We start from the raw sequence: 22,092 nt of genomic DNA, 5'->3' as shown, positions 1-22,092 counted from the left end.
AGTAGGGGAGACAGGCAGAAAAAGAGGGAAAACTTTCTTCTTAGTCCAGTGGTGAACACGAAAAAACTGCTACCTCCAACCTGGAGTGGTTTGCTTCCTTCTTTTTCTTCATTCATTCATTCATTCATTCATTCATTCATTTTGAGAGAGAGAGCGAGCGAGCGAGCACAGACGTACATGGGAGAGGGGCAGTAGAGAGGGAGAGAGAGAATTCCAGGCAGGCTCTGCGTGGTTAGCAAAGAGCCCGACACAGGGCTTGATCCCACGAACCGCTAGATCACGACCTGAGCTGAAATCAAGAGTTGGACACTCAATGGAATGAGCCCCCAGGCGCCTAGGCTGCCTCTTTCTTTGGTCTCTCCCTGCCCTCTGAGTATGAGGACCCGTTTCCAATTATACCACCTGGGAAGCTTCGAGAAGGTTACAAACCAAGAAACTCTCAATATATAAAAAAGATTCAAGCACCATATAATAAAGTATTACTTCACTTTAAAAGGGACTGAAGTACTGATAAATGCTACAACATGGATAAACTGAAAACATTCCTTGAAAGCCATCAGTCACAAAAGACCACATGTTGTACGATTCCACTTATATGAAATGTCCACAACAAACAAATCTAGAAAGACAGAGAGTAGATCAGTGGTTGCTTAGGGCCTAGGTGGGTGGGAGAAGAGTGAGAAAATTAGGGGGTGTTAGCTAAAGGGTGCGGGGCTTTCTGGTGATGAAAAGAATATTCTAAAATCAACTGTGGTGCTGGCTGCACAACTCTATGAATACACTAAAAAACATGTGTTGTACACTTAATTTTCTTTTTTTCTTCATGTAGGGCTCCATGCTCGGCATGGAGCCCAACATGGGGCCACAACTCACAACCCTGAGGTCAAGATCTGAGCTGAGATCAAGAGCTAGATGCTCAACTGACTGAGCCACCCAGGTGCCCCAAGTTGTACACTTTAAATAGGTAAACTGTATGGTATGTGAATTATATCTCAACAAAAGTATTTTTAAAAAAGATTCAAATAATGCTTAATGAATAAATGTTGAGGGTAAAAGTTCTTATTTATGCCAGATATTCTCTAGCTAAACTCTTCACAGCGATCATCCTCTGAAATCTTTTTTTTGAAGTAGTTTAAAAATCTTTCCTTAAACAAAAGTACAGAAGATAACCTAATAGACACCCATGCATCTGTAACCTAGATTTAACACATCCATATTTTGCTTTAATTGTTTCAGATCTCTCCTTTCTTTTAGAAGTAAAACAAACAGATCCAGCTGCTAATAGCCCTTATGTAAATGGTTCTTTAAAATGTCCTTCTGACTTAAGAGTACAGACTATTACCAGAGAGAGTAACTGTTAAGATATGGCAAAATGGGAGGCAGGTAAGTGGGAATTAAAACATCAGGACAGCATCATATGCCCCAGGCATGTTCATAATGCACCAGTGTACGATCTGGGAATTATTTTATATTTTGAAAAGTCTGAAAAGTGTCAATCATTCTCCATGTCTCACTATCTGTTCTCTATATCCATAAAAATATAAAATAAAAAAAGAGATTACCTGTACAAGTAGAGTCTGCATGATTGAATTAGCCAGCTGAGAGTTCCTTCGAAGGACATCATAGAAACCCTAAGAGGAATCAAATAGAGAATAAGCTCTTTAACAGATACACTAAGTTATAATTTTACTTTTTTAAAAATTTTCTTATTTACTTTGAGAGCACGAGAGAGGGAGCATGGGTCACTGCAAGCATAGACCAGCAGGGAAGGGGTAGATGGAAAGAAAGAGAGACAATACCAGGTAGGCTCTAGGCCCAGTGTAGAGCCTGACACAGGGTTCCATCTCACAGTGTGAGATCATGACCTGAGGTGAAATCAAGAGTGGCACGCTTAACCAACCAAGCCACCCAGGTGCCCCTGGGCAATCATGACTTTAAACATTAAAAAAAATTTTTTTTAAATTTATTTTTAAATTTTCAAATGTTTGTTTATTTGAGAGAGAGAGCAAGTATGTGAGCAGGGGAGGGACAGAGAGAGTGGGAGTCACAGAATTCAAACTAGGCTCCGGGCTCTGAGCTGTCAGCACAGAGCCCAACACGGGGCTCGAACTCACGAACCGTGAGATTATGACCTGAGTTGAAGTTGACACTTAACCAAATTGAGCCAACCAGGAGCCACCCCGCCCCCCAATTTTTTTTAACCATTGCTATTTCTTAATTCTTTGAAAAAGATTGAGACCATATTTGCTAGAGGGAGAAATGATTTAGAAAGTTTGGGTTATTTGTCTAAAAAGAGCTAAAAAGAGATCTTTGATCACTGAGAACCAGATTAATAAACTGACCACAATCATCCTAATTTTTAAACAGGTCATTTCTGGCTTGGAGTACTTTGCTCCTTTACAGTCAAGAACGTCCCAGGTCTTCTTCATTCTTTTCTCTCCTACATTAAAAGCATTCCTTTTTAGGACATTATTTCCATTTACTTTCCAGTGCTTCAAAAGTGTCTCTTGGCCCTAAGCACCCTAAAGTAAATGAATAATATTTCTTCCCATCCAACATTTCCCAGTCATAGTTAAAAACTACATAAGTTAAAATCCTAGTGGTAGGCATGTTGGGGAGGGGTGCCTAAGAGGCTCAGTTAAGCAGACTCGATTTCAGCTCAGGTCATAATCTCATGGTTCGTGGGAATGGACTCTGCAGTGGGTTCTGCCCTGACACGGCGGAGCCTGCCCGGGACTCTCTCTCTGCCCCTCCCCAGCTCTCGCACGTGCTCTCTCTCAAAATAAATAAATAACTTAAAAAAAAAAAAAATTAAATCCTGGGGAGAACTTTCTTTTTGGAACTGAGAAAAAGACTGTACAGTTCATCTGTGAGAAAAAGTGAGAGTTGACCCCCTAAATGTTTTTTTAAAGAAAAGACACACAAGGAATATTAGCCTTAACAAGTATTAAATTAAAAAAAATTTTTTTTAATGTTTTATTTATTTCTGAGAAGAGAGAGAGAGAGACAGAGTGAGCAGAGGAGAGTCAGAGAGAGAGGGAGACACAGAATCCGAGGCAGGCTCCAGGCTCTGAGCTGTCAGCACAGAGCTTGACTCGGAGCTCGAACTCACAAACTGAGATCCTGACCTGAGCCGAAGTCAGATGCTTAACCAACGGAGTCACCCAGGCGCCCTAACAAGTATTAAATTTTTAAATAAACGTATAATGTAAGAGACACCTGAGGTCCTGGTATAAAAATTTACAGATGAAATCAAGAAATAGCATACAAACAGAAATCGACTTAGTACGTATACAGAAGGCAATAATGTCTGGACCTATGGTTAACATGGAGGAAAAAGTTAGCTCCTTCCATAGTATAGCAAACCAAAGTTCTGACGGACTAAGCATCTAAATATAAAAAACAAAATCATAAAAAGAAATAGAAGAAAATATTAGCGAATATTTATTGGAAGGATATGGATTCTTCACACATAAAATATCTTAACAGAAAAGATCAACAGGTTTAAACAATCAAAACTTAGTATTTTTGTAGTTCTAAAGGTAGGACCATCATCATCATGCCAACAGCCATCTGGCACATACCTGCAACAAGTATGACCAGTGTAGATACCAACACACAGAGTGTTTACAAACCGAGGATGTGACGTCTTTAATGAATCAATGAACACAGATCAGTCTATGATCCATATCAAGTCAAGTTGTAAACTCTGGAGCTAGGTAAGGGCAGAGGTTCTTTTTTGCATATGGAGGACTGCAGGGAAGAGTTAACACAGTAGGTGCGACTGTCATCCTGAGGAAAGCCTGCTTGCAAGACTGCCCCTTGATGGGTGGCTGGGAATCTGGCTGGTACACAGTCCTCTATATCGATAAAAAGCCTTCCCTAAATGATAGAAATTTACTGTGTGTAAACTGTACACTGTGGTTTATGCTGAATATTTTGACTTTCTTCTGGGAGTCTGGAATTTGGGGATGTGCTAATAAAAGCGCCTATGTAAACCAGCCCTCAGTAAAAATCTTGGGCACTGAATCTCTAATAAGCTTCCTTTACTGAAGAATTGTCATCTACTGATGTACTGACACAACTCATTTGCGGAAGGAATTAAGTGCATACTGTGCAATCCCAGCTGAAGAGGAGTCTTAGAAGCTTGCACCTGGTTTCTTCCCGACTTCACCCTATGTGTAACTTGCTTCTGCCGATGTAGCTTTGTATCCTTTAACTGTAATATAGTTGGCCATGAGAATTAATACATGCTGAGTTCAGAAGTCCTTGTAGAGAAATCTTTAAACATGGGGGTGGTTCTGGGAATCCTCTCCAATACAATAAACAACTGGTTCCAGTATAGTTTATTGAAAAGATCATCTTTTTTCTACTGAATTACCTTGGGATCTTGGTCAAAAATCCACTGAGCAACTTCATACTTTTTCAATGGTCTTGGTACTTCTAGGTGCTTTTCATTTTATTTATTTATTTTTAAATGTTTCTTTATTGGGGGAAGGAGGGGGAGGAAGAGAGTGCACACAAGCACGAAGAGAATCCCAAGGAGGCTCCAAACCACCAGTGCAGAGCCTGACACAGGGCTTGAACTCATGAACTGTGACATCATGATCTGAGCCAAAATCAAGAGTTAGACACCCAACTGACAGCCACCCAGGCGCCCCTAGGTCCTTTACATTTTAAAATTAACTTCATTTTTACCCCCAAATCCCTGGAATTTCCGTTGGGACTACACTGAATCTACAGACTTTTTTGAGACTAAAATTAGTAACAATACTATACTATACCAAGCATTTCAATTCATAAACATGGCACATCCTTCCATTTATTTACCTTTTCTTCTTTAATTTTCTCTCAGTGATATTTTGAGGTGTTCAGTGCACACATCTTATAAATTTTGTTAAACCTATCCTTAAGTGTTTTATTTTTATCTACCATAAATATTTTTCTTTTGATTTCCAATTGTTCATTGCTAGTATAAAATTGATTTTAGCATCCCACCTTACGAAACTCACTTTTTTATAGATTCTTTGCTGTCTGCATACACTGCAAATCAAGAGAGCCACATTTCATCCTTTCAAATCTGTATGCCTTTATTTTTGTTTTATTGGATAGAACCGTCACTATAATGCTGAATAGAAACATTAACAAATTATCTTTGTTCCTGATTATAGGGAAAAGCATTTAGTCTTTCACTATTTATGTCAGATGCAAGTTTCAGATCTGTTTATCAGGTGCAGACATTCCCCCCCCCCCCTTTTTTTTTAATGTTTATTTATTTGAGAGTATGTGCGTGGATGTGCACGTGAGCAAGGGAGGGCTGGAGAAAGAATCCCAAGCAGGCTCCACACTGTCAGCAGAGCCCGTTGTGGGGCTTGAACCCATGAACTGTGAGATCATGACCTGAGCCAAAATCAAGAGTTGGATACCCAACCGAGCCACCCAGGCGTGCCTCAAATATTCTTTATGATTCTTCACCTTAACTTTTTGGCTAGCCATCACAAACTACTAATCCCAAGTGCATCAAGTAAAAGTAAACTGCACTTTTACAATCAGAAAAAACTTAATAAAAAGGATTATCAATTGGGGGTTGGTGCATTCCTTCCACTCTGATTTACCTCATAAAGCATGAGTCGAACATCAGCCTGCTGGCCTAAGCATCTCCTCAAACTGTCCATGATCTCAAGGCAAAAAGTTTCATTGGCAACAGAATTGTAACGGCTGTGAACATCCACATGGACCTGAAAGGAAGAGAGCCCGGTTTTTGTCTATTTTACCAAATTAATTTTCGTAAAGGGGGTAAAATGAGCCTATGTTTTTGGGCAAAGAAACTTAGACTTAGCTTTCCCCATATGCAAAAACCTAGGACTGAGGCAGACATAATCATCAGTAGACTGTGGTGTCACTCTTATTCTAGTTTGGAGTAAGAATTTTCAAGCATTTCAACAAAATTAACTCTTCTCTATCCCTTAAGGTCTTCCTTGGCAATGTCAGCTGCTTAGGAAGGCACACAGGTCATTCCACCACCAGAATCCAGTAGTCATAATAAACTTGATTATACTTAAAAGGCCTAAAATGCCTCCTTAAATGTCTTCAGTAGCTAGCAGAACCTAGCTCTTTCTGCTTCCACAAAATCCTGAGTTTCACAGGTAGGTAATGTTTAGTTTAGAAATGGATAAGACAAAGAATAACAGCCCTTGTTTAACATAATAAATCCAGCAACTAAAGACCAAGCCCCCTAACTCTTACTCCAGGCATCTCAGTGAGGTGGTGAATACTGACGGATCAAATCCCCACTCTGTTCTTCACTGCTTCTATCACATTGGGCAAATCATTTAACGTTCCTCAGCCTTAGTCTTCTTATCCTTAAGACGTGGACGATTTTAACAATACACTAATGACACCCAGTGTTCCTAATATTTAGTCTGATCCATGTGTTATGAATAAACGTTTTATATAATTACACTAGAGACATGAAGGATTCCTAATAAAACTGTTTCATTCATTTGTTATTTACAAATCATGTAGTACATAATTTAAATCATAAAAACAATTTTATTGCTCCAAAGTCTAGATTACCAAAATGCTGTAAAAAGTTTTATTTTCTCAGATCGTCAGGCTGTGCAAAGTAAATTAACTATCAAAAATGGGGATAACAATAGCATCTAGACTCAGAGGGTTACCAGGAAGATGAAATGACATAACAAATATAAAGCACTCAGCACAGCATCTAAAACTTTCTAGTAGTCAAAATCAGAAAGTAAAAAGAAGTTGGTGAAATTAATTTTAACATTTAACCAAATATATCAAAAATATTTCAACATGCAATCAAAATTAAAAACAAATAATGAGCCATTTTCCCTTTCTTCAACTAAGTCTTCAAAATGCAGCATACGTTTTGCACACACAGCACGACTCAGTTTGGCCAGCCGCCCTTCAATCACGCGTGCAGTTCAACAGCCACACGAGGCTGGCGGCTACCGCGGTGGAGAGCGCTGTCTAGCACACAGCAAGCCATCATCAGTAGGTGTTAGCTCATCCCACCGCCGTCATCATCAGACTCTGCTTCAGGGTCATCTGTACAACCAGCGCAGGAGGGAGACAGGGCAGCGCGCACAGTCCTTACCTGGCTGGCCCCAATGGACTGACTGCACTGGGAGGAGGACAAGCTGCCCAAAACCTTGAAGTTCTTCAGGAGCAGCAAAAACCCGGCAACTGCGGATTTCCGGGCCTCGAGCTGGCTAGCTCAGGAACAGACAGAGAAATCATTAACAAACAATACTACGTTCTCAGGAATAGGCTTCTGGGCCAGAAAAATCCAGTCCAGTTACAGAGAAGGAATATGAAGAAATAATGAAGCACAAAACAAAATAAAATAAATTTATATACTCAAAATAAAACATCAGCTGTTCACAGCAGTCAGCGGTAGAGGAACCCAGCTGATTTCTTTTCACTAGCTAGTTAACTTCATGACACTATCTATACTGTCTTCTGTGTGGGGACCAAGAGTACTGAGAAGTTATAGAATGGGCCAATAACTCGAATGTAAGTACTAACAGGCAAGGAAACTTGATTTTCTGTGTCCGAAGGACTACTTCTCTTCTTCGTAGAGGAGTATAGTGCTTGAGGCCTTGTAAACCTTCCACCCAGAAAAATGATACATTCATCTCACTGAGGCTCAATGATTAATTCACGGGGGAGATGTTAAGACATACAGACCTTGGTCTAACAGACATGTCTCTGGGTAAGGGAAAACAAAAAACCGTCAACTCTAGAAGAGGGATAATAATATATACTTACTGGTTGTTCCTGTGTATACACACAAGTGCATTATAGTATAGCCAATGTGACATTAATTAAGCATCTTAAGGGCACCTGGGTGGCTCAGTCGATTAAGCATCTGACTTCAGCTCAGGTCATGATCTCACAGTTCATGAGATTGAGCCCCATGTTGGGGCTCTGTGCCAACAGCTCAGAACCTAGAGCCTGCTTCGTATTCTGTGTCTCCCTCTCCCTCTCTCTGCCACTCCCTCATTGGTGCTCTGTCTCTCTCAAAAATAAGTAAACATTTAAAGAAAAATTGAGCATCTTAAAGTACCCAATGTTTTCCACCTATTACTGGTCCCATAATACTTTTTGGGAGGTGGTATTGTCATCTTTAGCTTATACACTAAGAAATAAAGGAAGAGAGATCAGAAGGCATTGACTAGGCCCAAAACACCTGAGACCGCTTAACAATTTGGTCTACAGTTATTAGACCATAATTCAGTATTCACTAGAGTGAGTTTCTTGAATATTTTCTTAATGAAGGTGTTTTCCTCTCCAGAACTCTTGCCAGTGGGCACTGGCACCGTGTCCTGAGGATTATTCTAGGGGTGTAGAGCAGAGTACGTGAGAGCAGAAGCTCGAATTCCAGCTCTACCAACCTCTGTTTGACTTCTGCAAAGTCACTTATCTTCTCTAAGCCTGAGTTTCCTGATCTGTATGGTGGAAACTGTAACAATTCTAACTGTGTAAGTTACTCTGAAGACTGAAGGAGATAAAGAACCTGCACGTGACACAAGGCCTTGCCTGACGAAAGCTGTTCTGCTGGGTTAGACATCTGCAGGGCCACCGTGAACAGGCTGTGTAAGGAGACAGTGGAGAAGGTGGTGAGCAACACGAGAAGGCATTACTTCCTAGGGTCTCGTGGGAGGTTCGTTACCTGGCGAACATGGCTTTCCGAAGGACGAGTATCAAGGAGTCTCTCACAGACATGCTGACTTTGAGAAGGGGCTGAAAGACAAAGAAGTAGGTAGAAAAACCCCCAAGTTTATTAGCCTTAGCTCAATTCTACCCCAGACTGTCACTATTTGGCTTATGTAAGGGTATCTGGTTGTTTTTAAATACCTGTTGCAGTGCTTATTACACTTTGTAATACGGATAATTTATACCTATCATCATCAGTTTTCTAAGAGCTTTTCAATTACCTCACTAACTTGAAAATGAGTCACAGGGGAGACAAGTGTGCCAGGAAGAAGGGGGTAAACTTAGAAACAGTCTCGCTCAGTGCTCCTGCACTTTTAATACAGTTTTATGCTTCAAAATCAAGAAATACAGGATTTCCAGACATTTATATTTATAAAGAATCATGTCAGACTTCCACTAGGTAGTTCAACCTCAGTTCTGCCAAACTCCTCAGGAGGCTGAAGACTTACCTGGACTGCCTTCAGCAGCCCTTGTACAGTTGGAAGCGGCAGAAAGGATAAATAGTCAAAAGTTTCTGTGACTTTAGCAGAACAACTTTGAAGAACTAAGGGTGAATACGTGATGATATTTGAAAGCAGATCTGGAAAACAGAATCTATAGTGAGTTGTCTCAAAAAACTAATAAAGATATTTCAAATAAAAGAAAATTAAATATGAGAAAAGAAATGGTAAAAGGTTTTTCGTTTCTTTTCTCAAGTATACAGCAACATCAATTTCTACTGATCCTCTATACTTTTTCTATGGTCAGTGTAACTAGGATATACTTTTGAAACATTCTTCGGTGATAATATTAAGATGATAAAAATTAGGGGTGCCTGGGTGGCTTAGTCGGTTAAGTGTCCGACTTTCGCTCAGGTCATGATCTAGCGGTTCGTGGGTTCGAGCCCCGCGTCAGGCTCTGTGCTGACTGCCAGCTCAGAGCCTGGAGCCTGTTTCAGAGTCTGTGACTCCCTCTCTCTCTCTGACCCTCTCCTGCTCACACTGTCTCTCTCTCTCTCTCTCTCTCTTAGAAATAAATAAACATTCAAAAAAATTTAAAAAAAAAGATTATAAAAATTAATCTACAGGAAGGGAAGAAATCTGTTACACTGCAAGACAAGTAGCATACAATGTCTTCAATATTTCCAAGCTGAAGTAAATCAATAAAGATCTATGAACTTTTATTTAAGTTTATTTTTGAGAGAGAACTAGCACAAGTGGTAGGGGGAGGGGGCAGAGATAGAGAATCCCAAGCAGGCTCTGCACTGTCAGCACAGAGCCTGATGCAGGGCTTGAACTAACAAACTGTGAGATCATGACCTGAGATGAAATGAAAAGTAGGACGCTTAACCGACTGAGCCACCCAGGCACCCAGCTATGAACTTTTATTATATGCAAGCATAGTATAGTCCTATAAGGTATATGCAAAACCATAAAAACATGGTCTCTCTTCTAGAATTTTAATCCAGAGTCATGAAAAGCATACTTTGAAAGAATGAAAGAGGTAAATAGTGGATCAATATCAAATAGCTAATAATCCCAAATATATTTTATTGCCTAGCAAATGTCTGAGGTGATGGAAGGAATTGCAGCTTCTGGAACTTGGAGAGCCAGGCTTCAAATAATAGAAATAAGAACCACTGAAAGGGGAATTTGTTTGAAGGACATTGTATTGCATTTGAAATAAAAGGAAAAAGAAAAACCTAAATGGAAATATCCAGCAGGAAGGGAGGCACTGAACCAAGGAAAGAAGACAGTCCTGACATAAAGATTTCAGAGTCATGTCCACCAAAGCTCACAAAAATAACTGTATCATGGAAAGAGGTGTGACATGTACAAGGAAAAGAAGGTATACAAAGAGGAGCAGACTTCTGCTTCCCACCATCACAGGCTAACAGTGACCAGATTTATCCTCCCACTATATATTTTTTTATTTCTGACAGAGAGAGAGAGAGAGAGAGAGAGAGAGAGAGAGAGAGACAGCATGAGCAGGGGAGGGTCAGAGACAGAGGGATATACAGAATCTGAAGCAGCTCCAGGCTCTAAGCTGTCAGCACAGAGCCCGACGCGGGCCTCGAACCCACAAACTGTGAGATCAGGACCTGAGCCAGTCTGACGCTTAACCGACTGAGCCACCCAGGCGCCACTATCCTGCTTTAAACAATAATAAAAAAAGCCAAATTATGTTAATAATTTTCAGACAATAGACAAGCAGTGCAGGACCATGGTCCCTGAGAGAAGGGAAGTAAGCGGGGTGTGCCTTATAACTGCTCCATCTTATGCTATGGCCTGGCCAGTTTCTAGGCAGCAGCACAGAGAGGGAAACTCCAAGTCCAGTGGTCTTCCCAACTTAAAGAGATGAAGGTGGGAATTCAAAAAAGCCAAGGTGGCAAGAACTAACAGGGCACAGTACTAGAAAGAAAAGAGCTACGTGGGAAGAGGGCCCTGGAGATGTGCAACAAGCTCCCTATGTATGTCAGCTGTGTTCTGGCAGGTGCAGGACTGTGAAGAAGCTACCAGAAGCCACGGAAAGACTCACCAGCAAGAAGCAGACAGATCTATTCTCAGAGGTCACCAAGGACAAATAATAGTTCACATTCACAATGACCGCAGTGGAGACACCTCATGATATACGAGGTTCTATACTAGGCATTAGTGAAACCTAACTAGCCGAAGATGAAAGGTCTTGTTTAATACAACATAATCATCCAAAGGATTAAATGTTTTCCAAAAGACTTAAAGCTCAAAATTATTTGAAAGAAAAAAAAAAATCCATGAAATTAACAATGTAAAAATTCACAGTGTCTGCTACCCAATCAACAATTACAAAGCACACAGGGCTGCCTGGCTGGCTCATTCGGTTAAGCTTCTGACTCTTGTTCAGGTCATGATCTCAGGGTTTGTGAGTCTGAGCTCCACGACGGACTCTGTGCTGACAGCTCAGAGCCTGGAGTCTACTTTGGATTCTGTGTCTCCCTCTCCCTTCTCCCTCTCTCTCTGCCTCTCCCCTGCTCACACTCTGTCTCTCAAAAATGAATGTTAAAAAAAAAAAATCTTTAAAAAAATTACAAAGCATGCAAAGAGGTGGGAAAATATGACCCATGATGAGGAAGAAATCAATAAAAACAAAACAGAAATGATACAAATGATAGGATTAGTAAAGATAGTAAAAAACCTAAAATAAATATAGTTCATATGTTCAAAAAAGTTAAGGGAAGCATGTTAAGGAGAGCAAAAATATAAAAAAGGATACAAATCAGATGTCTAAAGATGAAAAATTAGATCACTGCAGAAGATCTGAGAACTGAATGCAATATCAACTGTCTAAAACAAAACAGTAAAAAAGACTAAAAAAAATCTGTGAGATGTGTAGCAACGTAACGCAGCCTATTACACATGTAACACAGTATGGGGTGAGAGGGAGAAGACAGAAACAAGTTTTTGAAGAAATCACATCTGGGGGTGCCTGAGTGGCTCTGTCGGTTGAGCATCTGACACTTGATTTCAGCTCAGGTCACAATCTCAGTTTGTGACATCAAGTTTCACCTTGGGCTCTGCACTGACAGCATGGAGCTTGCTTGAGCTTCTCTCTCTCTCTATCTTTCTACCTTTCCCCCACTTATGCTCTTTCTCTCTCAAAATAAACAAACATTAAAAAAAAAAAAAGAGATATAATACCTCAAAATGTTCCAAGCTTGATGAAAACTATAAACCTACAGAACCAAGAAGCTTGACAAACTCCAACCAGAAACATGGAGAAAACTACACCGAAGTAAAACCATCGATAAAGAAAAAGTGTATAATATATAGAGAGGAACGAAGTATGAATGAAAGCTAACAAATCAGAAATGATGAAAGCCAAAAGGAACAGCAAAGCAACATCTTTAAAGTACTAAAAGAAAAAAAAAACTGAGAATTTAGAATTCTATACTCAGTAAAAATATCTTTCAAAAAACTAACACTGAAGACTTTCTGTGACGTACAAAAGAATTCAACAATAGCAGTATAGAAAAAAATTTTTTTTCTGAAGGATTTAGCAAAGATTTGCTTTTTTTTTTTTTCTATTTCTAGTCTTTTGAAGTAGACACAGGTTTACTTAGAATGAAGGTGATTCCAAGAGCACACAAAAACTGAACACAAAGAAGATGACTAATCCAGCAATCCAGAGTGATGCAGGGTGTAAGACACGGAGCAGGTGCCCTGGACAGAAGACTGACGTCCACAGTGGCTACCAACAGTCAGAGACCAAAGTCCCCACCCCGCAAGGGCACACAGCTTAGTGTCTGGACAGTGGGGTCTGTATTTGTTCCTGGGATTCTAAGCAGTATATGAAAGTTAAAGGCAGTGGGACAGAAAATGATACTAGATAGAAATCTGGATATAAACAAAGGAAAAAAAAAAGCATCAGAAATGGTAAACACGTGTAAAAGACATTTTTTAATTTTATTTTTTAATGTTTTTTATTTTTTGAGAGAGAGATAGAGACAGCGTGAGCAGGGGAGGGTCAGAGAGAGAGGGGGAGATACAGAATCCGAAGGCAGGCTCTAGGCTCTGAGCTGTCAGCACAGAGCCCAACGCGGGGCTCAAATCCACGAACCATGAGATCATGACCTGAGCTGAAGTTGGCCGCTTAACTGACTGAGCTACCCAGGTGCTCTGACATTTTCTTATTTTAAAAAATTCTTGGGGTGCCTGGGTGGCTCAGTCAGTTAAGCATCTAGCTCTTGACTTAGGCTCGGTTCATGATCTCACAGTTCCTGGGTTCAAGCCTTGCATCAGCACAGAGCCTGCTTGGGTTTCTCTGTCTCCCTCTCCCTCTGCCCCTCCCCGACTTGTACGCCTGTGCACTCTCCCTCAAAAGTAAATATTTAAAAAATAAAATAAATTCTTGAAAGACACAATTGACTGTTTAAAGCAAACATAACAATGTATATATAATTCAATAAAGAGAGAAGTAAAATATATGAGAAGAGCACAAAAGTCCCAGGAGCAGAAGTTAGAAATGGAAGTATATTTGTTGAGGTATACTACCTGAAGGTAAACTATAGTAAGTTAAAGTATCACAAACCCTAAAGCAACCAAAAAAAATTTTAAAAAGAAGTAATTGCTATTAATTAATTCCATCTTATCTTGCTAATCAAAATAGCAAGATAAAATGGAATTAAATAAAAAAGCAATCTGGGGCATTTGGGTGGCTCAGTTAAGCATCTGTCTCTTGATTTCAGCTCAGGTCATGATCTCACAGTTCGTGAGACTGAGCCCTCCATCGGGCTCCATGTTAACAGCACAGAGACTGCTTGGGATTCTCTCTTTTGCTTCTCACACATCCTCTCTCTCTCAAAATAAATAAATAAACATGAAAAAAACCCAAACCCCTCAATCCGAAAGAAGGCAGAAGAGCAGAAAAAAAAGAACAAAGAATAGACGGACAAAATAGAAAACAGCCAGATGATAATTACATTAAATGTAAATGGCGTGCCCTGATTTAAAGTCCATGATTATCAAACAGGATTGAAAAAGTAAAACACGATTGTATGTGGTCTACAAGAAACCCATGCTAACTATAAAGACATAATTAAATTAAAACTAAAATGATGAAAAAAAAATACCATGTTACCACAGATCAAAAGAAAACTGAAGAAGTTATATTAATATCAAAGTAGACTTTGGGGGCACCTGGGTGGCTTAGTTGGTTAAGCGTCGGACTTTAGCTTAGGTCATGATCTAACATTTCGTGAGTTCAAGCCCCTAGTCGGGGTTTGTGCCTCCCTCGCTCTTTGCTCCTCCCCTGCTCACGCTCTGTTTCTCAAAAATAAACAAACATTAAAAAAAAAATTTCAAAGTAGACTTCAGAGCAAATATTCCCAGGAATAAAAAAAGGTCATTTCATAATGATTAATGGGTCAGTTAGCCAAGAGGACATAACAATCCTAAACAAGTGTGCCCCTAATAATAAACTTTTAAAATACATACAGCAAGAACTGATAGAAATAAAAGAATCTGACATATTTACAATTACAAAGTCAGAGATTCAACATTCCTAATAGTTAATACAATAAATACAAAGAAAATATGTTAGAATACAGAAGACTTGAATCATGTGACTTAAATGAGTTATGGAAAACTCCACCTAACAATAGCAGAATATGTATCCTTTTTAATAGTACACAGAATATTTATCAAAATGGACCATATTCGGAGAATAAAACAAGTCTAAGTCAATAAATTTTGAAAAACTCGTTATAGGGGTGCCTGTTTCAGTTGGAAGACCATGCAATTTTTTGTTTTTTGACAGAGAAAGACGGTACAAGTGAGCAAAAGGCGGGGGGCGGTGGGGGGGAGGGAGAGAGGGAGAGAGAGAGAGAATCCTAGGGGGGCAGGAGAGAGGGAGGCAGAGAGAGAGAGCGAAGCAAGGCTCACCCAAAGTGGGGCTGGTCCTCACCCTCTGTGGGACTTGAGCTGAAGTCAGACACTCACCAACTAAGCCACCCAAGCACCCCCGCCTTTTCTTTTTTAAATGTTTGTTTATTTTTGGGAGAAAAAGTAGGCAATTCTTGGTCTTGGGGTTGTGAATTGAGCCCCATGCTGGGCACAGAGATTACTTTAATTAATTTAAAAAAATTCATGTCATAGGCAGTATTATAACCACAAATTAGAAATCAAAAACAGAAAAATATCTGGAAAATCTTCAAATATTTGAAAGCTGAACACCACACTTCTAAATAACCCATAGGTTAAAAAAAAATAATAATAAACCCAGAGGTTAAAGAACAAATCACAAGGGAAATTAAAAAGGATTTGTAACTGAAGGAAAATTTAAAACAAAATTTATGGGGGCGCCTGGGTGGCTTAGTCGGTTAAGCGTCTGACTTTCGCTTAGGTCATGATCTCGCGGTTCGTGGGTTCGAGCCCCACGTCGGGCTCTGTGCTGACTGCCAGCTCAGAGCCTGGAGCCTGTTTCAGTCTGTGACTCCCTCTCTCTCTGACCCTCCCCTGCTCACGCTGTCTCTCTCTCTCTCTCTCCTAGAAATAAATAAAACATTAAAAAAAAAGTTTAAAAAAAAAACCAAAATTTATGGGATATAGCTAAAACAAAATATAGATGGGAATTTAGTTTAATGCTTGGATTAAAAAAGTTTCAAATACTGAAACTTCAAATACTGAAAACTGAAACTTCAAATAATGAAAAGTTTCAATTACTGACCTAAGCTGTTTCTTTTTTTTTTTTTTAGAGAAAGGAAAGAATACAAGTGAGGGAGAGGAGCAGGAGAAAGGGGGAGGGAGAGAAAGAAGAGAATCTTAAGCAGGCTCCACACTCACCGTGGAGCCCAATACGGGGCTCAATCCTGGGATCCTGAGCCAAAATCAAGAGATGTACACTCAACAAACTAAGCCACCTAGGCGCCTCAATGACCTAAACTTCTAGCCAAAAAACAGCACAGATTAAATCCAAACTAAGCAGTAGAAAGGAGACAAAAAAGAGCAGAAATGAATGAAACTAAAAACAAAAACAGAAATTCAGTGAAACCAAAAGCTGTTTTTTTGAGATCAATAAAATTGATAAATCTCTTGCTTTGGTGATAAGAAAAAAACAACACACATCATGGCTATCACAAATAAGAACAGGGACATTGATATAGAACCTAGAGTAATTAACAGGCTATTCTCAACAACTTTATGGCAATAAATTTGGTAACTCAGATGAAACGGTTAAATTGCTTGAAAAACATAAACTACCAATGTTCACCCAGAAGACTGAGATAACCCGAACAGCCCTGTTTTATTAAAGAAATTGTAGTTAAAACCCTTCACACAAACAAACGGAAACTTGGAGCACCAGGAAGAAAAAGCAATGTAAATAAACATCCAGGTAAACGTAACAGAACACAAGTTGGCACTTTCTCTAGAAAGGGCCAGACAGTAACTATTTTAGGTTTTATGGGCCACATGGTTTAAATGACTGTTCACCTCTGCTAGTATAGTGTAAAAGCAAGGCAGACAACATGTAAATGACTGAGCATGGCTATATTCCAGTAATACTCTATGTACTCTGAAGACTAAATTTTTCACAGGACATATTATTCTTTTGATTTTTTTCAACCACTTACAAGAGCAAAATAAATCCAAAGTAAGCAAAAGCCAAGAAATAAGAAGCAGAAATCAGTGACATTGGAAACAGAAACACAATAGAGAGAATTCACACCAGAAGCTCATTCTTTGAAAGATTAGTAAAACTGACAAGCCCCTAAGTTAAACCAGTGAAGGAAAAAAAAAGATGCAAATATATCAGGAATGTTTTGATTTGTAGGACATGTTTTCTATTTAGAAAATTCTAAGGAATTGCCAAAAAGCAATTAGAATAAGTGGGTTTAGCAAGGTTGGAAGATACAAGATCAATATAAAAAGCCACTTATTTCTACATGCTAGCAGTTAACAATCAGAAATTGAATATTTTAAAAATACCATGTACAATAACATCAAAAAGAAATACTTAGGGATAAATCTGACAAAAGATATGCAAAATTCACATTGAAATCTAGAGAACATCTAGAGAACATCTCCTAAACTGATCCATAGATTTAAGGCAATCTCAATCAAAACCTGAACAACTTCTTTATAAAAATTGACAAGCTAATTCTGAAATTTACCTGGACATGCAAGGGACCTATATTAGCTAAGAATATTTTGGAAAAGAACAAAGTTGCAGGGATTTACACGATTTGATTTTAAGACTTTTTACAAAAGTATAGCAATCAAGTCTGTAACAGATCACTGAAAGAGAAAATTCCTAAAACAGACCCACATATATATGGTTAGTTGATTTCAGCAAAGACAGCATGCTAATTTAATGAAGAAAAAATAATCTTTATTTAAAAATTTTTTTTTTTATTTTGAGAGAGAGCTCGAGAGCAAGAGCACAAATAGGGAGGGGTAGAGAGAGGGGAGAGAAAGGGGGAGAGAGGGGGGAAAGAGAGGGAGAGAGAAAGAGAGACTCCCAAGCAGGCTCAGTACTGTCAGTAGAGCTCACAAACTTCAATGTCATGACCTGAGGCAAAACCAAGAGTCAGAGCTTCAACTGAGCCACCCAGGTATTCTAGAAAAGATACTCCTTTTTAAAAAAATATGCTGGATCAAATGGATAGCCAAAGGGGTAAAAGAAGTTACCTCATATCATATAGGATTTAAAAAAATGGATCACAGATTAAAGTATAAAAAGCTAAAACTGTAAAGCTTCTAGTAGAAAATACAGGAAAAAATCTTAGTGAATCTTAGTGATCTTGGGTTTGGCAAAGAAGATTCTTTAATACCTGACACAAAAAGCAGGAAGTATAAAAAGAAACTGATAAATTGATAACTGATAAATTAAAAATACTTGCTCTTCAACACTGTTGAAAAAAATTAAGTCAAACCGCAGACTAGGAGAAAGTATTTGCAAAACACATATCAGACAAAGGACTTGTATTGAGAATACATAAAGACTTTTACAACTCAGTAATAAGGCAGCAAACGACTCAATTTTAAGACTCAGACAAAAGATCTGAACAGACAAATAAGGCAAATATTCAATATCATTAGGCTCTGGGGAAATATACATGAAAACCACAATGAGATCCTATCAAGCATGTACCAACAACTAAAATTAAGAAAGACTAACCATGCCAAGTGTTGGTCATAATGTGAGCAACTAGCAACACTCCTGGCAGGAATATAAGATGGTACAACCACTTTGGAAAACCTTCTGGCAGTTTCTTAAACTATTAAACACAGATCTCCCATACGATGCACCCATTCCACTACCAGGTATTTTCCCAAGAAAAAGAAAGCATATTTCCTCAGAAAGACTTACAATGAATGTTCACAGTAGCTTTATTCGTAAAAGCCCCAAACTGGAAACAACCTACATAACCTGTCCACAAGTGAGCGAATAAACAAATTGAGGTGATATTCACACCAGGTAGTACTAACAATAAAAAGGGACTCATTACGGATACATGCAACAAACATGCAAAACTCTCACAAGAATTATGCTCCAGTGAAAGAAGCCAAGCAATAAAAGGAGTGTATACAGGAGTCCATTTACATAAGACTAAAAAATGGCACTGAATTTATAGACAGAAAGAAGACAGGAATGGAGACAGGATGTGGGGAGGAAGAGTGGGATGGAGGGAAGAATTACAAAGAGACCAGGAAACATCTGTGGGTGATCATTATGTTGACTGTTTCACAGTGTACACACGTCAAAAGTCATCAAACTGTATACCTTATGTACAGATTATTGTACTTCAATAGAGCTATAAAGAAAGAAAAAAAGTAGAATAAAGTCTCAAGTACTGAACTTTGTAGAATCTTGATACTTCAGGGTAGAAGAAAAGGAATCACTGAAGGAGGAAGAGAAGAACTGATCACATGCAGGGTAAGAAGCAAACTATTAGTTATCAGAGGACCTATATAAGAAAGTTTCAGGGGAGTTGTAAACTGTGAATGATAGAGAAATTAGGAAAGTCAGTGGCTAAGAAAAGACCAGTGGATTTGTATTATGTATTAGTCAGGTGAGCGTCCAGCTCTGGATTTTGGCTCAGGTCATGATCCCAGGGTGGTGGAATCAAGCCCAGCGCTGGGCTCCATGCTGAGCGGGAAGGCTGTCTGAAATTCTCTTTCTCCTACTCTAAAATTAAAACAACAAAAAAAGGTAAAATACAAAGAGAGGGGTACTAAAGCCAGAATGTCAAGTGTTAAGAGAATGGGAGGTCAAGGAGTTGCAGCAGCAGGGCAGCACTCATTGGAGAAATAGTAAAACAAAAGAAAGAGTTAATGTAAGACAGAAGTTTCACTCATTAGGTATATGCTCCTTTCCTTCCTTAAAAAAAAGAAAAAAAAAGGTTTATTTATTTTTGAGACAGAGAGTGTGAATGGGGAGGGGCAGAGAGGGAGACAGAGGATCCAAAGTGGGTTCTGCAGTGACAACAACAAGCCCAACGTGGGGCTTGAACTCACGAACTATGAGATCGTGACCTGAGCTGAAGTCGGACACTCAATCGACTGAGCCCCCCAGGCCCCCCAGTGCTCTTTTCCTTCTTGACAATCACAGGCAATATAGAAGGCCTATATCTCACTCACATCATGATCAAAGATACTGCACTGAACTACTATAGCATTAAGAACTTTTTTTCCCAGGACCAAAACAGTATGACATTTACATGATAATATTCCCTAGAACTTGATCTACCCTCTCAAAACTCAATACCTAAGAAATGACTTATGGGAGAGGATGCTCTGGTCACAACCCTGTTGAGGACTTGCTCCAGGATTTCTTGTCTGATCATCTCATGGATCTAAAAAGAAAAGAACAGGCAATAAAATATTCCATGACGACCTCCAGCTTACAGCTGCATCAATTCATGTCAGGGAGAATGAAGAACAGTTTGGATATAGGTATAACGTGGCTGTTTATTTCCAAGACAAATATACTGTGAATCATCTGGAAGGATAGGATTACTCAATTTTAGCCTCACTCTGTGCTCAGGTGATGCATTAGCAGGGCAAACTACCACGTTTATTAGCCTAAAAGAGAGCTCACATGAAAGTATTTCCACGTTAGGTTCAGCATCAAACAGGACTAATTCTACTTAGGTATCCATTACATGCTAATACCCATATTTCTGACCGTGTGCATGACTTATTTGAAAATTTAAAAGCCCATGAAAATTTCTGGAAATCTTAAAAATCTTCACCAAACCCTTCCTCGGTTTCTGGAAGCACAGGGGTCACCTTAAGAGAGAAGAACTGTTTTCAATTTTCATTCAAATTGACTATTTCTTTCAAATCAGACTAACAACAGATTATTAGTAAATTATATGCTCTGCAGATAACCTTGACAAACATCTGTGTAAAACCAAAGGGAACGTCCCTAGTTAAAAAACACTAATTTAAAAACAATATTGGGGGTGTATGGGTAGCTTAGTTGGTTAAGCATCCAACTCTTGATTTTGGCTCAGGTCATGATCTCACAGTTTTGTGAATCTGAGACCTGCACGGGGCTCTATGCTGAACAGTGCGGAGCTTGCTTGGGATTCTCTCTCTTCCTCTCTCCCACTTGAGTGTGCGTACTCTCTCTCTCTGATAAACTTTAAAAGGCAAACATAAAAATGAAAAAAATTAAAACTTCTTATTCTTTTAATCAGATTACTATTAAGAAGGGTCTATCATCTAACACACAACTCTGAAGGATTACTATATGCAATCACTTCATTGTTCTGGATCAGAACACTACATTTACATTTAAATTAGCCCCCAAATAACATTTGCAGCAGACACTTCTGGCGTGTAGCTACATCAATTCAATGTCAAGAAGATGATGTAGAGCAATCATTAGCAAAGCAAAGTTGTTTAGCCTCAGATATAATATATTCAAGTTTTTGTTTTAATTGAAAGGAAATGAATTTTTAAAAGCTATTTCAGAAATTAAGATTGAGATGATCGCTGTTATATGGTAATGAATTAAAAAATAGAACTATTCTGAATTCAAAAATGATGAATCAAAAAGCATGATTCTTCAAGCTGGATGTTCTATAGTGACCTTAAAGATTACTTCTTGTATAAGGTAATAGCATTCAAAAAACCCCCCAAACAGAAAATGATAAAAATGGATTTACTACTGGAGGAAGAGGAGGAAATCATAAAAATATAATTTACATTCAAACTTCTAAGAAACAGAAAAAGGGGAAATTAAAATAAATGAAAAACTCATATACATAAAGAACGTAAATGCAAATATTCCATCAAGCTGAATCTGTCACATTTCAATTACTATCCCAAGCTCTGTTCCTGGAAACTGCTGCATACTCAAATTTCCTGGTCCTCCAAGCTCCCAGGGAAATGCCATGCCCCATTTGCAATTTCACAGAATTAGGGAATGGCTGCCAATCTAGGCTCTCACCTTAAAAGTTTCCAACAGGATATCAGCTCCCAGCTTACATGAAAGCTGGGTTGGTTTTTTAGAAAGACATGAGCTGGTTTCAATAGCTTTTCCATCAAGAATTTTCTTTGGCCCATATGAATCCATTAAAATGAAGCCAAGTTCTACCAGGCCCTGAGTTACATGATCCCAACTATGAACACTGCAAGAAAACAAAACTTAGTTAAAAAAAAAAAAAAAGGAAAAAACCAACTTAGGAAGATGCCTTACCTTTATATTCATTGCCATGTTTACACATTTCCTAAACTTGACCTGAATCATCAACAGTCTTCACATGAACCTTTTCTTCTCATGCATCCTTATTCAGAATTCTGAATTCCTGGATGTATAGTATTTCCACTAACAGAACTGGGAAAATCCAGAAACTACAGAATATTAAAAAACATACCGACA

At 38.8% G+C, this 22,092-nt stretch overlaps 1 protein-coding gene across 2 annotated transcripts in view; it reads right to left on the bottom strand.

Moving 5' to 3' along the window:
* The window catches only part of FANCI (FA complementation group I), an 82,903-nt gene that overhangs the window by 22,162 nt on the left and 38,649 nt on the right, over positions 1-22,092 (bottom strand). For both annotated transcript variants that reach the window (XM_039217206.1, XM_039217197.1), the window contains exons 13-19: positions 21,661-21,841; positions 19,969-20,056; positions 9,195-9,325; positions 8,702-8,772; positions 7,124-7,238; positions 5,616-5,738; positions 1,563-1,631 (exon numbers count right to left, since the gene is read on the bottom strand). In XM_039217206.1, the coding sequence (XP_039073137.1) occupies positions 1,563-1,631; positions 5,616-5,738; positions 7,124-7,238; positions 8,702-8,772; positions 9,195-9,325; positions 19,969-20,056; positions 21,661-21,841 (778 nt within the window). The remainder of the gene's footprint in view (positions 1-1,562; positions 1,632-5,615; positions 5,739-7,123; positions 7,239-8,701; positions 8,773-9,194; positions 9,326-19,968; positions 20,057-21,660; positions 21,842-22,092) is intronic.

Source organism: Hyaena hyaena, unplaced genomic scaffold, assembly GCF_003009895.1.
Source record: "Hyaena hyaena isolate Hyena2069 unplaced genomic scaffold, ASM300989v1 scaffold_13, whole genome shotgun sequence".
Taxonomy (NCBI): Eukaryota; Metazoa; Chordata; class Mammalia; order Carnivora; family Hyaenidae; genus Hyaena; species Hyaena hyaena.
The sequence above is the reverse complement of the archived record's forward strand: the minus strand, read 5'-3'. Positions and strand labels throughout refer to the sequence as shown.